Consider the following 14,876-nt stretch of genomic DNA (forward strand, 5'->3'; position numbering starts at 1 on the left):
TACGCCACCCAGAAAAGCTCTGCTGGACGGCACAATGAGGGTGCAATGGAGGCAGGAAAGTATGCCTTCTTTCCTGCCTTCACGGCCACTAGGTAGGCTCAGTGGTGTAGCAGCTCTCATAAGGAGCAATGACATCTTTGCCTACACCACTGCTGCTGCCTGCCAGCCACTTAATTGAAAAGAATGGTACCCCTGCATGCTCAGGATGCTGTTGCTGCCAGCTGGGCAGGAGAGGCAGCTGCTTCCTCTATCCAGTCTCATTTTCTTCTCTTTTAAATGTGCCAGCCATTTTGTGTTATGCTGCGCCCCCATGGCAGCCAATTTGTGCCACATTCCAAGGCATCAACTATGCAACTGACAACCCAGAGCAGTTTCTCAAAATTCAAAATGTCCCCACTGGCCCCAAAAGTTAAACTACGACTCCAAATGGGTTTAGGATTTGTTTTTTGCTTTCCATCTTTTATTTTTAGGGCCGGGTTCTACTGGACATCCTGTGGTGCATTCTTTTCTTTCTCATTTTGCTTTTCCTGTTTCAGAAGTGTTTCAGGCCAGGTCCTCTCTAGGAGTGAATCAGAAGAGCTCCGCTGCCTTCTGCCAATTTCAAAGATTCTTTGAAAGCTCAGTTAACAGAACAAAGCCGTACCCGCCATCAAACGGATTACAAAGGTATGGCCTTCCTTTGATACTTCAGAAACCAACTTCAAACTAAGTCATGTACTCTGGCCGGCTCCTACCTTTGTTGCTGGTTGAAATGTACTAAAAACAAAGAGACAATATAATGACAATCTAAGAATAATTGTACATCCAGAATATTCTGTATCCAGCAATGTATAAAAAGAACTGAACAGAGACTGTGCGGAATTGTATTTTGGGTCACAAAACCATTTGCTTCCCAAACAGTTCCAGTCAGAGTACACGCTTGCAAAGCAAGACCTAGCAGGATTGAACCCTCCTGCTCTATGCAGTGTGGTCGGGAGCCGGGGAGAAGACACAGTGCCTCCTTCCCCCACTGTATAGGCTTTTGTAAAATAAAATAAAAACCCAATTAAGCATTAGCTCCACCAACTGATATCGGGCCAGATCCAGGTCAGGTGTTTCCTGGGTCACCCCAGAGGGTGGGGGCAGGTATAGCCCTAGAAACTAACCAATTATATTAGCCATTTATGATTCTCAGTATTCTTTGGTTTCTTGGAATTCCCAAGCAATGTCAGGTACTTTCAGCTGGTAAGACAAGATTAGGACCCTCAAACAGGGCTAAAAACAACATGTCAGAATGCCTGGGAAAATAAGCATGTTTAGTTAGCTTTCCCTGGGAAGTTACCACTACCTCTGCAACTGATTAATAGACTGCTGGCCACTGTAGCCATGTCCACAGCCCAGAGAATAGCTTGAAGGTATGTGATTAAATTTCACAGCTGAAGCTCAGAAGAACTGGCCCAAAGCAGTGCCTGGATTCGAAACCGCCTAGGAATCATTTGTACACTTTTGCCAGTTCTAGGCAGCATTGGGGACATTGAAAAGTTCTCCAGACACAACAATATCATGAACATAGAATCCCAGCATCAAAACTGATCATCTACTTCCAGAGAACATGCATTCCACTCGAGTCAATTAATAGACAAAGTGAGGGTTGTGGGTTTTTTCCCCAGATTGTGTGATACGCTCTGCTCCAAAGGAGACTGGAGAGTGCATGCCAAAGAGATGCTGGACTTCCCCTGGTGCATAAAATATAGTAATGAAGGCAACAGGAATCCATGCTTCAGGGCAGGGGAGCCCCATAGTCAGGGTACTACCACTGAAGAAGAAGAAGAAGAGTTTGGATTTGATATCCCGCCTTTCACTCCCTTTAAGGAGTCTCAAAGCGGCTCACATTCTCCTTTCCCTTCCTCCCCCACAACAAACACTCTGTGAGGTGAGTGGGGCTGAGAGACTTCAAAGAAGTGTGACTGGCCCAAGGTCACCCAGCAGCTGCATGTGGAGGAGCGGAGACGCGAACCCGGTTCCCCAGATTACGAGTCCACCGCTCTTAACCACTACACCACACTGGCTCTCAAAAAACTCTGGAACGGATTCAACTAAATAGTATCCCTAGCAGGGGCCAGCAGTAGGGCTTTCCCCACTCCTCCCCTCACATCATCCCCAAAATTGGCTTGGGAGAGTCAGGGGAACCCCCAGAAAAATACACAGGAGGAGGAGAGGGGAGGTCATTCAGTTGGGCAAGCAGATATGTTTGTACTGGCAGAATGTATTTTTAGTGTGATGTTGAATTCCTCCCTCTACCCCTATCGTTCTAACCGGACACTGAGGTCCAGCTCCAAGGGCCTTCTGGCGGTTCCCTCACTGCGAGAAGCCAAGTTACAGGGAAGCAGGCAGAGGGCCTTCTCGGTAGTGGCACCCGCCTTGTGGAACGCCCTCCCACCAGATTTGTCAAAGAGAAGAACAACTACCAGACTTTTAGAAGACATCTGAAGGCAGCCCTGTTTAGGGAAGCTTTTAATGTTTGATGTACTACGGTATTTTAATATTTTGTTGGAAGCTGCCCAGAGTGGCTGGGGAAGCCCAGCCAGATGGGCGGGGTATAAATAAATAAATAAATAAATATCTCCAGTCACCACCCTTCCTAACTTCAAACAGCAAGAACACCTAGAGAAGGGTGCCCAATAAAGATCTTATTTGCCAGGCAGGTTCAAAATCAAAGGGGGTGGGAACAGATACTCTGAAGTGCTTGGTATGGGGTGGGGGAGAGAGAAACACCATTCTACCGTTCTGTGGTTGGTGCTGGAGGAGACTCTTGAGAGTCCCATGGACTGCAAGAAGATCAAACCTATCCATCCTTAAGGAAATCAGCCCTGGGTGCTTACTGGAAGGACAGATCCTAAAGCTGAGACTCCAATACTTTGGCCACCTCATGAGAAGAGAAGACTCCTTGGAAAAGACCCTGATGTTGGGAAAGATGGAGGGCACAAGGAGAAGGGGACGACAGAGGACGAGATGGTTGGACAGTGTTCTCGAAGCCACCAGCAGGAGTTTGACCAAACTGCGGGAGGCAGTGGAAGACAGAAGTGCCTGACGTGCTCTGGTCCAGGGGGTCACGAAGAGTCGGACACGACTAAACAACAACAAAACTGTTCTGTGGAATGGAATAAAGGAAAGGCTGCTCTAGAACTCAGCAGCAGGCAAAAGATCTCAGCAGTGCCAAAGGGCCCACAGGGATAGAGTTTGAGTTCTACCGGATCTTACAGTTCTTTATAGAATTGTTAAGTTGGAAAGGGCCGAGAGGCCACCTAATCCAACCAAATACCAAATATATAAGCAGACTCAACAGACTCCTCACAAGTCGCCATAAAGGATGCATGCACGAGCAAGTCCACCCAACCAGCCGCATCCTGTGGGCAACAAGGAACTTTGCTCCCTGCCTCAGGCTGCAAAAACACGAGGGGAGAGAATAAGAAGGAACCAAATGCTAGAAAATAAGCGGGGAGACCTCCAGGTATGCAAATACATGTTTTATTCAGCCCAACGAAGCCTGGGGTTCAATGAAACATACTTCTGTGCACCTGGAGCTCTCTTCCTTTTTCTCCCCAAACACCTGGAAAGTAATCGGCTGGTGAACTGCAGCAAAGCCCAGTGTGCCAGAGGCCAGGTGTCCTCAGGGAACAAGTACCTTGGAATGACATGAAGGCTGCGCATTTCAGAGAAATGTTCCACATACACTGTATGTACATAAAGGTAAAGGGACCCCTGACCATTAGGTCCAGTCATGGCCGACTCTGGGGTTGCGGTTCTCATCTCGCTTTATTGGCCGAGGGAGCTGGCATACAGCTTCCGGGTCATGTGGCCAGCATGACTAAGCCGCTTCTGGCGAACCAGAGCAGCGCACGGAAACGCCATTTACCTTCCCGACAGAGCAGTACCTATTTATCTACTTGCACTTTGACGTGCTTTTGAACTGCTAGGTTGGCAGGAGCAGGGACTGAGCGACAGGAGCTCACCCCGTCGCGGGGATTCGAACCGCCGACCTTCTGACTGGCAAGTCCTAGGCTCTGTGGTTTAACCCACAGCGCCACCCGCGTCCCCTGTATGTACATACATGCACACATATAGACATAGAAAGATATGGCCCACTGTCTCAGACTGTGATCTGATCAGCCAATCATTTCCAAGGGCAATATTATTGGGGCACACCAATACCACACAGCGTACCTCATCCCTGAGTTATGGAAGTCCCTCCTGCAGCAGAGGAACAGAAATGTCAAGATATACAACATATATGTTTATCTAACTCTGCATTGAACCCAAGCAGGTGGTCTGTTCCTACAACTACTCCAGGGAGAATATCTTAAGAATTTTACACTTCTAGAAAGAATGCTATGCTTCTGAAAAGAGTATTCTGCAGATCAAAAAGTCTATTTTGAAAAGCAATTTGCACTGACATCAAACTCAACGTGCATTGAGACGGATAAAGAAGATACAAGCTGAGCAGATGAAAAATAAAACATAAACTGCAAAATGTCAGAATGAAAAATACAAATTATGGTACCTTGGGGAAAAGACCATGAAAGAGAGCATAAACAGGACCTACACATACACTCAAGAGCTTACAGTTGCATTGGCTTTTTTCTCCAAGAACAAAAATCAGAGAGAAAGCATAAAAAGATAAATATGTGATCCTTTGAAATAAGAGAATGCTAATGCAACCTCAATCAAGGACAGTTTCCCGTATTATTCCCGTATTACAGTGTACTTCAAAAATGTCCTTGGTAGTGTCACAGTAACTGCAGATGTTTTGAAGGAATCTAGAGCCCAACTCCGTTGCTTCTCCATGCCTCATGTAACAATTTGCCTAGTGTAAAAGGTGAACAAATCAGACCAAAAATGGAACGTTTTCAATCCAAAAAAATTACTCTCAATTTGTTTTCCAGTGCAAATGATTATAAGTATAATAAACTGAAAAAGAATTAAGTTTAAAGTATTTAGAAGATGCAACTGTTCTAAAAAACGAGAAAGAATTGTTCGGTTATGGAGATGTGCGTGAGCATCAGTGAGCATATATATTGAAATGTCTCCTGAACTTTTAATGCTTTTATCTATACCAGTGATTACTTCTTTTTTTTAATCAATGATTCTCAGCTGAATGCTCAGAGAGGTCCTGGTTGCTCCCAAATCCCAAACCAAAATATATCGACTCGTAACACTCAAAAGCAGAAGGACGGACTTGTAACCGAGCAATTTATAAGAAGTAAAATCAATAAAAGTGTAGGGCTGCATTCACAAGTCACATTTAAACCATTGTGTGCTCACTGCCCAAAAGTCCTCCTCCTCCACACTAGGAGCAACAAATCACAAGCCTTGGCTTGTTGCGTCATCTAAACATGAGCTCATGGTTTGTTTCTCTCAAAAACAAACAAACCGTGAATGACAGCCAAGGTTGAAAGGTTTGCCACATTTGGATTCAAGTCCCTGCTCAGCCATGAAGCTCACTCAGTCATCTTGAATGAGCCACCAAGGAGTTGGGAATTCTAACAACAACCAAGTGGAATAATAATTGTAAATAATTTTATAGAGCACACACGAAGAGCTGTACTGATAGTCAATATTATTAATAATAGAAAAACTTACCAAATATTGCCATTTGTGTTCCCTCTGGAAAAGGTTCGACCATGCTGTTTCCATTCACATGGTGTTTATCTAAGAAAGAAGGAAATAGCTACCTGTCAGGTAAGAAAATGTATCATGGGAACAAGCCCCTAAAACATATTTATATCTTCGATACCTCAACTAGCATGGGTTAATGCTAAATCCTTTATTCATAGCAATGATGATAAAGGCAATTGTCAAACGGCACTTCTTGTAGAGAAAACTTTTAAAAATTGCATGAAACTAAAAGATTCTGCTCTTCAGGTTTTTTTGGGGGGGTGTTGTATGTATCACGTACCGTATTTTTCGCCCTATAGGACGCACTTTTTCCCCTCCAAAAATGAAGGGGAAGTGTGTGTGCATCCTATGGGGCGAATGCAGGCTTTCGCTGAAGCCTGGAAAGCGAGAGGGGTCGGTGCGCACTGACCCCTCTCGCTCTCCAGGCTTCAGGAAGCTATCCGCAAGCCTTGCGAGCCCGGGGGACTTCCCGCAGGCTCACAAGGCTTGAGGGCAGCAGCCTGCATCCCGAAGCACGGGGTGCCCTCCAGAGGACGCCCCGTGCTTCGGGAAGGTGTCCGCAAGCCTCCCGCGCCCGGCGGGAGGTCCCACAGGCGCACGAGGCTTGGGGAGGCAGCTTGCATCCCGAAGCACGGGGTGCCCTCCGGAGGACGCCCCGTGCTTCAGGAAGGTGTTCGCAAGCCTTGCGCGCCCGGCGGGAGGTCCCGCCGGGCTCGCAAGGCTTGCAGGCAGCAGCCTGTTCTGAGGGCTGGGGTCAGGGGAAGCTCGGGCTTCCCCTGCGCCAGCCCCACACCTGGGGGGGAAATTCCCCCCCCAAAAAACCTAGGTGCGTCCTATGGGGTGGTGCGTCCTATGGGGCGAAAAATACGGTATATGTGGGATGCGGGTGGTGCTGTGGTCTAAACCACAGAGCCTAGGGCTTGTCGATCAGAAGGTCGGAGGTGCGAATCCCCGTGACGGGGTGAGCTCCTGTTGCTCGGTCCCTGCTCCCGCCCACCTAGCAGTTGAAAAGCACGAAGTGCAAGTAGATAAATAGGTACCACTCTGGCGGGAAGGTAAACGGCGTTTCCGTGCACTGCTCTGGTTCGCGAGAAGCGGCTTAGTCATGCTGGCCACATGACCCGGAAGCTGTATGCCGGCTCCCTCGGCCAATAAAGCGAGATAAGCGCCACAACCCCAGCGTCGTTCGTGACTGGACCTAACAGTCAGCGGTCCCTTTACCTTTACCTTTATTATGTAAATGTACCTATTTGGTATAGTTTGCCAGGCAACGGTATCCCTGAACACACTTGCTCCATAGCCAGGAAGCCCATCTGCCACCTGGATCACTAATGTAAGCTAAACTTCTGAAAACAGATTAGACTGGGGTCTGGGTCTGCTCCCCTCAGTATCCTGTCCCTAGGTGTGACGGTATTGGAGGGCCTGTTATATTCTTTATGTAGCTTACTTGGTCACCTTGCCTCTGTAACACCCATAACATTTGAATTGGGGTCCTTAAATCTAGAAGACCTGCTGTAAATAAAAATTGTTGTATGTGAACAAACATAAAAAAACCTCTTGCTTACTGCAAATGGCAATTCCTTATGTCATTTTTTTTAATGTGCTTCCAGGAGGAAGGGGTGGGGACACCAAAGACAGTAGTGGGGTGGGAGAGCTGAAAATAATGTCAATACGTATATTTCACATCTGGCAACCAGTGAGCCCCTTTGTTTCCGATAGCACATGGGTAGACAAGTCTATAAAGCCTGGGACACAAATTTTCACAGCCCTTTAGCGACTTGTTGTTGTTGTTTAGTCGTTTAGTCGTGTCCGACTCTTCGTGACCCCATGGACCAGAGCACGCCAGGCATTCCTGTCTTCCACTGCCTCCCGCAGTTTGGTCAAACTCATGCTGGTAGCTTCGAGAACACTATCCAACCATCTCGTCCTCTGCAGTCCCCTTCTCCTTGTGCCCTCAATCTTTCCCAACATCAGGGTCTTTTCCAAGGAGTCTTCTCTTCTCATGAGGTGGCCAAAGTATTGGAGCCTCAGCTTCAGGATCCGTCCTTCCAGTGAGCACTCAGGGCTGATTTCCTTCAGAATGGAGAGGTTTGATCGTCTTGCAGTCCATGGGACTCTCAAGAGTCTCCTCCAGCACCAGAATTCAAAAGCATCAATTCTTCGGCGATCAGCCTTCTTTATGGTCCAGCTCTCACTTCCATACATCACTACTGGGAAAACTATAGCTTTAACTATACGGACCTTTGTTGGCAAGGTGATGGCTCTGCTTTTACCGGAAGTACTGCATATACTCTGGATGTGTATACTTGATTCTGACCAAATTAAGCCTCCTGGTGTATATTTTGCTCTAGGAGGCATAGTTTGGTCAGAATCAAGTCTACACTTCCAAAGTTAACGCCTGGCAGGCATTTGGCACAGAGAATTTTATCCCTGCCTATTCTCTCATGAAGGCATTCTGTCGTGGGTATTACCTTCAAGGCCACAGGAAGGTAACACCTTGGGGTTGGTTGTCATGGCCTAGAAGTCCACCCCCAGCTCTTTATTTTCATGAGAGCTCAATAATTTTAGCTTGAACTGTTAATGTCTCCACCACACATAATCAATAATGGTTACTTTGTTAGATACTTGTTATTTATAGCTAATAGGCTTTTAAAATACTTGCTTTCAATTATGCCTGTGTAAAAAGAAATTCCACTTCTGTATTTTATTTCAATACCAATTTATTGTGCTGTTGTTACACAGGGGTCTAAAGAAAATATAGAGCTCCATTAATTTTCTTAAACAACCTCCCATTATGTCAGAGATCTAAAAAACCTTTACAGCAATATCCACAACAGTGCCCAGATATTTCAACGTCAAGTTCCATTGGCTTTGATGAGACCACACCAACGCAATTAGCATGCAATCCTGCGGGAACTTTTGCAAAAAACAAAAAACTGACCAGCAATGGTCACGAGGCAAAGCCAAGCAGGTTCCAATAAAACGAGCATTTTAGGGAAACAGTACATATAAAATTGAAGTATATAATTTAATTTTCATGTGTCAGAACAGGATGCTGTACTAATGGACTGTCAGGGAACTGCCATCAGCTCAGAGGCGAGAGGTGGAAGGGCAGTCATGTTATAGGGAACCTCCGAAGATCTTGCGAAGCAGTTCCTCCTCTGGGGAGGAGGAAAGCCCCAGCTCCAGTGGAGAGGAGGTGGTGGGAGCAGGGGACGCTAGGGAGAGCCTCAACGCCAAGGCTGAGCAAACCGGAGAGGAGGGAAGTCCCCCTTTGCCAGCACCCATTCTGCGCAGTAGGTTTTGGCACAGGAAGGGGAGGAGAAGGTTGGAGGTCACGCGACTGTTATGCTGGGGGAGGTACAAGGACCGATCACTCCCAGATTCTGCTAGCGACTGAGCCGGACATGAACTTGCGACACTCTTCACTGTAAATAGTCTGCAATAATAAAGCCTGAAAAAGACAGGTCGGAGTCTTGCCTGTTTGCTCTTGATCAACCACACCACCACCTGAATGGACCTTGGTCTGATCCAGCAGAGCTTTTCTTCCATTCTTAAAATCTGCAAAATTAACTGGAACAGGCTTAAGCTGCTCCATCTGTACACTTGGAAGAAGCAAAAGATCACCCTCCCGAAGGAAGAGCAGGAGAAGTATCTGGGAAGTAGGAAGAAGAATGAGGGAAAGGCCATACCTCAATGATAGAGCATCTGCTTTTTCCGCAGAAGGTCCCAGGTTCAATCCCCAGAATCCCCAGGAAGGGCCAGGAATATCCCCTCTTTTAAACTGTAGAGAAGCCACAGCAAGTCCATGCAGGCAATACAGTGTTACCTTGGTTCTCAAATGCCTTGGTACTCAAACAACTTGGAACCCAAACACTGCAAACCTGGAAGTAAGTGTTCCAGTGTGCAAACTTTTTTGGAAAGCCAAACGTGCTCCGTTTTGAGTGCCACACTTCCGTTTTGAGTGCCACGCTTCCAATTTAAGTGCCACACTTCTATTTTGAGTGTTACGCTGAGGTCTGTCTGTTTTTGCCATTTATTTTGCAGTTTTGTTTTTGCAGCTCTTTTTTGTTTTGTTTTTGCGACTGTGTGGAACCCAGTTCAGCTACTGATTGATTGATTGATTGATTGTGTGACTGCAGTACAATGTTTACTGCTTTCATTTTATGGATCAACGGTCTTGTTAGACAGTAAAATTCAAGTTAAATTGCTGTTTTAGGGGTTGTTTTTAAAAGTCTGGAACCGATTAATCCATTTTGCATTACTTTCTATGGGAAAGCGCACCTTGGTTTGGGAACGCTTTGGTTTTGGAACGGATTAAGTTTGAGAACCAAGGTACTGCGATAGATGGACCAATGCTCTATCTCTCTATAAAGCAGCTTACAATGTTCCCAGGATATGGACTGTCTGTTCCATTTATTCCTTGCAAGTTAAAAAGCCCCAAATGTTTCTTTTAAGTTCTAAACTAAAAAGAAAAGTGCTACAGCAGGAAACGAGTAAATTCCTTGTTTCTGAGAGTTGCATGGCTTAAGGGGGCAGGAAGAAGCCCTGGCAATCTGAGATGCAGCAATAAATCACAAGTGCCAGGAAAGACAATAGGATTGCAATGGGATTACACTGGCAGAAGTTTCTTTCACCTGAATTCCAGCCCATTCCCAGACTTACCCCTTAACTCCCACTCTTTGTGACAACCCTTCACTGCTGTGAATAAGCATCAGGAAATATCTGGAAGCCAGTGGTTTGCATTTCACACTTGCATACAAGATACTAACCAGAAAGAGATGGAAATAATGTATTTAATTTAAAAGCGGGCATTTGTCACTGTGATTTTCTCTTTCAGTATCTTATAAGTGAAACGTCTAATAATGTCAGCAGGTGGGGGGCGGAGAGAAAGAGAGAGATTGTGTCCATTTGCTAATGCTGTTTTCCACTCAAATGTTCCTTTTCAACAGTAGAAGAGTTCGCTCTCATTGTCACGATTGAAAGAACTTGCTCAACTAGCTTCGCTGGGGGTTTGCATCTTTGATTCTCAAGCATCAGCTCCTCGTGCTCCACAGCAAACAAATCTTGGTACTCAAGGGAATTTGAGAAGATTGCAAGAGGGTGGGTGTGGGTGGCTGTTTTCAGTGCTGTTTACTTATTTTCTTTTATAAACTGAGCCTAAATTAGTTGTTTGTCTCCTGGCCCACTTTAAACTTTCTGCAAGGTCAGGCCAGCATATCAGACAAACACGGTGTTTGCCCCAATGCTACACTACCTTCCCCGATGTCTTGACTGCCTTTTAAATCCCCAATTGCACCCTTTGCTATACACAGGGTACTGATAGTTCTCATGTTCCAAATGGCAAGCTATTTAATCTTAACTCCTAGCAAAGGCGCTTTAGGCTCCTGCATCTTAATCTCCTGTTCCAAACACCACTGCCACTGAACCCAGTCTCTCTCCTAAGATCTCTGACAGCAGTACAATTCCCAGCTCCATGGCTTTCAAGGCTGAATGGTGTGATAGGAATTTTGAGGTCTTAGATATATGGTAATGTTCATAAGTGTACCAACCAAGCACGTACATAGATCAGCACAGGAAGACCGACCTGGAACCATTTTGATTCCTAAACTGAGCAAATATTTTCTCTGCAAGGTCAAAGTGGGAAACCTCCCCATTGTCTCTTTCCTCACAAATCCTGTCTTAAGGGCACATTCCAGATATGAATAGGGTGTGAGCCTGTGACCTGGCCCAGGAACTAAGTATTTATCATTACAAAAGAGTGGCCAGGCTCCCCAGGCAATCCAATCAAGTAACCTGCCAGACAGGAGATAAACAATGACAGGAGAAAAACAACATTCAAATTTCTGTTTTAGACCGCCTTTTCTGTGATGTAGGTATGATGTATCTGGGGGGTGGTCTTAGGTTACACCCTTTCTGTGATGTATGTATGACATTTCTGGGGGTGGTCTTGATCTACAGGGCGGCAATTTCAAGTCTTTATATGGCCTTGCGCGCCATTGTTCTGGGTTCCTCCTCCTTTCCTGCAGGTGATGGGAGCACCCTATTGCAACAGATCAATAAAGATCAGGCTTACTAGCTGCTTTGCTTCTCAATAGTCTCTGGTTGGCCTCTGTTATTTTCTCCTACCAATAGGGAACCTATGTAAGGACTCTATATGGGCTCTTGGATACCCCATAAGAGAAAAAGGGCAATTTTTGTTTACAATAATGGCACTTGCCAGGAGATTAGCAAAAGAAAAGCCCCTATCCTTGAAGAGTAAGGTAAAGGTAAAGGTACCCCTGCCCGTACGGGCCAGTCGTGTCCGACTCTAGGGTTATGCGCCCATCTCACTTAAGAGGCCGGGGGCCAGCGCTGTCCGCAGACACTTCCGGGTCACTTGGCGAGCGTGACGAAGCTGCTCTGGCGAGCCGGCACCAGTGCAGCACACGGAAACGCCGTTTACCTTCCCGCTAGAAAGCGGTACCAATAGAAAGCAAGTACCTACTTGCACTTAAGGGTGCTTTCGAACTGCTAGGTGGGCAGGAGCTGGGACCGAAAGACGGGAGCTCACCCCACCGCGGGGATTCGAACCGCCGACCATGCGATCGGCAAGTCCTAGGCACTGAGGTTTTACCCACAGCGCCACCCGCGTCCCTATCCTTGAAGAGTAGCCCCCACCAAGTACCCTCAAATACTGCTTTTCATCTGGCTGGATCGGAGCTTTGTGAAAAACAATATGGCTCCAAGTTATACTAGGAACAAATTATTTTCACTTATTAAAATTGACACTGACAAAGGGCACAGTGGTGGCTTAAAATAGTTCCAGCAATGTTTTCATGCAGTTGATGTATCGCGATGTGACACCCCACATTCAACTGCATCCATTATATCAAGCGGCATTACTGTCTGAACACTGATTGATGCTACAAAATATGATGTGTTTCAGTACAATATTCAGTACAATATGTCAGTAAATAATGATTTTAAACTGGGCCAAAATTCCTTTAGGTAGGATTTGGGAATTATTATTTTTCTCTTTCAAAAATTAAAAAGACTGACTAGGCATTCATAAGAAAAAGAGATTCAGTAGATAGCCGTGTTGGTCTGACGCGGTCGAAATAAAAAAAATAAAAAATTGCCCAGTAGCACCTTATAGGTCCACATTGTTAAAGCTCTGTTTTTCCCAGTAGTGATGTATGGAAGTGAGAGCTGGACCATAAAGAAGGCTGATCATCGAAGAATTGATGCTTTTGAATTCTGGTGCTGGAGGAGACTCTTGAGAGTCCCATGGACTGCAAGAAGATCAAACCTCTCCATTCTTAAGGAAATCAGCCCTGAGTGCTCACTGGAAGGACAGCTCCTGAAGCTGAGGGTCCAATACTTTGGCCACCTCAAAAGAAGAGAAGACTCCCTGGAAAAGACCCTGATGTTGGGAAAGATGGAGGGCACAAGGAGAAGGGGACGACAGAGGACGACAGAGGTCGAGATGGTGGGACAGTGTTCTTGAAGCTACCAGCATGAGTTTGACCAAACTGTGGGAGGCAGTGGAAGACAGGAGTGCCTGGCGTGCTCTGGTCCATGGGGTCAGGAAGAGTCGGACACGACTAAACAACAACAGCACCTTATAGACCAACTAAGTTTGTTCTGGCATAAGCTTTCGTGTTCAGGTATCTGAAGAAGTGTGCATGCACACAGAAGAACAAACTGAGTTGGTCTATAAAGTGCTACTGGACAATTTTTTATTTTATTTTTTATTTATATAAGCAAAACAGCTTGCACCATTACTACCAGGAAAGGGAAAGGCAGAATAAAAACATATAGTCTTTTAAACGATTTACACCTTTCTCTGAAATGAAGAATATTTACATAGGATTGCAGTCCATGGGTTTAGACCACAGATGGTAAGCAAATTCCTAATCAGTCTCCATACTCCACTGACACCCACATCCACAAAAACCTACCTCACTGTACTTCTCTTTACGTCAGTGCTCGTTCCCCTTCTCCATTCCCATTCTCTTGTTCCCTCTGCTTTACCCTGAGATTTGCAAGCTGTTCCCTGAATTCAATTATTCTCAGGACAGTGGATAGAACAGACAACTGAAGACAGTGAATACAAGCAGACACATGAGAACTGCACTGTGCATGCCACTGCGCTGAGTGTTAGTAGCTCATCACCCAAACAATAGCCCAAGGCCCCAAGCACATTATCACTCGCTTCCAGCCAGACCCTCAAAAACCAGATGGATCTCTGGTTCTCTCCAGTAGGACTGCTGTTATGGTGAACCGGGACCCACTACCACAGCCTGACCTACAGTGGGTCACATGCATAAACTTATACGGGAACAAATTAAAGAAGCAGGTCACCAAATACACATTTGGCTTCAAAAGGGGTCCTGCGTATGAAAAGGGTGAACACTTCAGATATAAGATAAAGAACATGGGACAACCCTTTCACATGTATTATTGGGTCGCTGAGATCCAGATTTCCCACCTCCTACACCAAATCAATGACCATGCGATATTTCAAGAGGTAAAATATAAAGAGCCACCTGCGTGCAAACAAAAAAAATCCCAAAATCCAGGACATTTGCTTTAAAATGCAAAAATTCCCACTGGATGGGCTTGTAGGACCCCAAAAGCGGGCACGTCCAGGAATTCCCAAACTTTAAGACAGAAATAAGGAGCATGAAAAAGCAGAAATACTTTGCACTGCAGTATCTGTTCAAGACATGAAAAACTTCTACTCACTGGATATGGCATAAGAATCATAAATGAAAGGAACATTTGGGTCTTATATAAACCATTCACCGAATGAACTAAGTGGGAGGCACTGTATTAATCACACAAATGAATGATTTCCTGAGTGTGGACTATCCACTTTGTTGTGAATTACTGAATTGCAATGGAACTTTACAGATTACAGATACATGAAGAGGGAGGAGGATAAAGTGAGGCACATCTGTATAGAAGCTTCTTCCAAATATAACTTGCTCAGTGTGAAGAGCCACTATAGGACCAGCCAGCCTCCTACTGGTTCCTCAAGTTACCTGGTGCTGCTTTTTCCGACCATTACATAGCTGGTAGTGCAGCACAGCAAACTAGAATCTAGATCATTAAGTCCCTCTACTTGAAAGCTGTCCCAGTAGTGCACAAGTAGGGCGTGCTCACCTCATCTGTCTCCTGAGAAATCTCTATGTGGGACAAGAAGCTACAGTTAGAACTGGATATGGAACAACTGA

At 45.6% G+C, this 14,876-nt stretch overlaps 1 protein-coding gene across 4 annotated transcripts in view; it reads right to left on the reverse strand.

Moving 5' to 3' along the window:
• Positions 1-14,876, reverse strand: part of MSRA (methionine sulfoxide reductase A) — a 197,869-nt gene that overhangs the window by 120,360 nt on the left and 62,633 nt on the right. For 3 of the 4 annotated variants that reach the window (XM_083605574.1, XM_083605575.1, XM_083605577.1), the window contains one exon: positions 5,620-5,688. The exons of the other annotated variant lie outside the window; for it this stretch is intronic. In XM_083605574.1, the coding sequence (XP_083461700.1) occupies positions 5,620-5,688 (69 nt within the window). The remainder of the gene's footprint in view (positions 1-5,619; positions 5,689-14,876) is intronic. 4 annotated transcript variants of the gene reach the window in all.

Source organism: Podarcis filfolensis (genome assembly GCF_964270895.1).
Source record: "Podarcis filfolensis genome assembly, chromosome: 3".
Taxonomy (NCBI): domain Eukaryota; kingdom Metazoa; phylum Chordata; class Lepidosauria; order Squamata; family Lacertidae; genus Podarcis; species Podarcis filfolensis.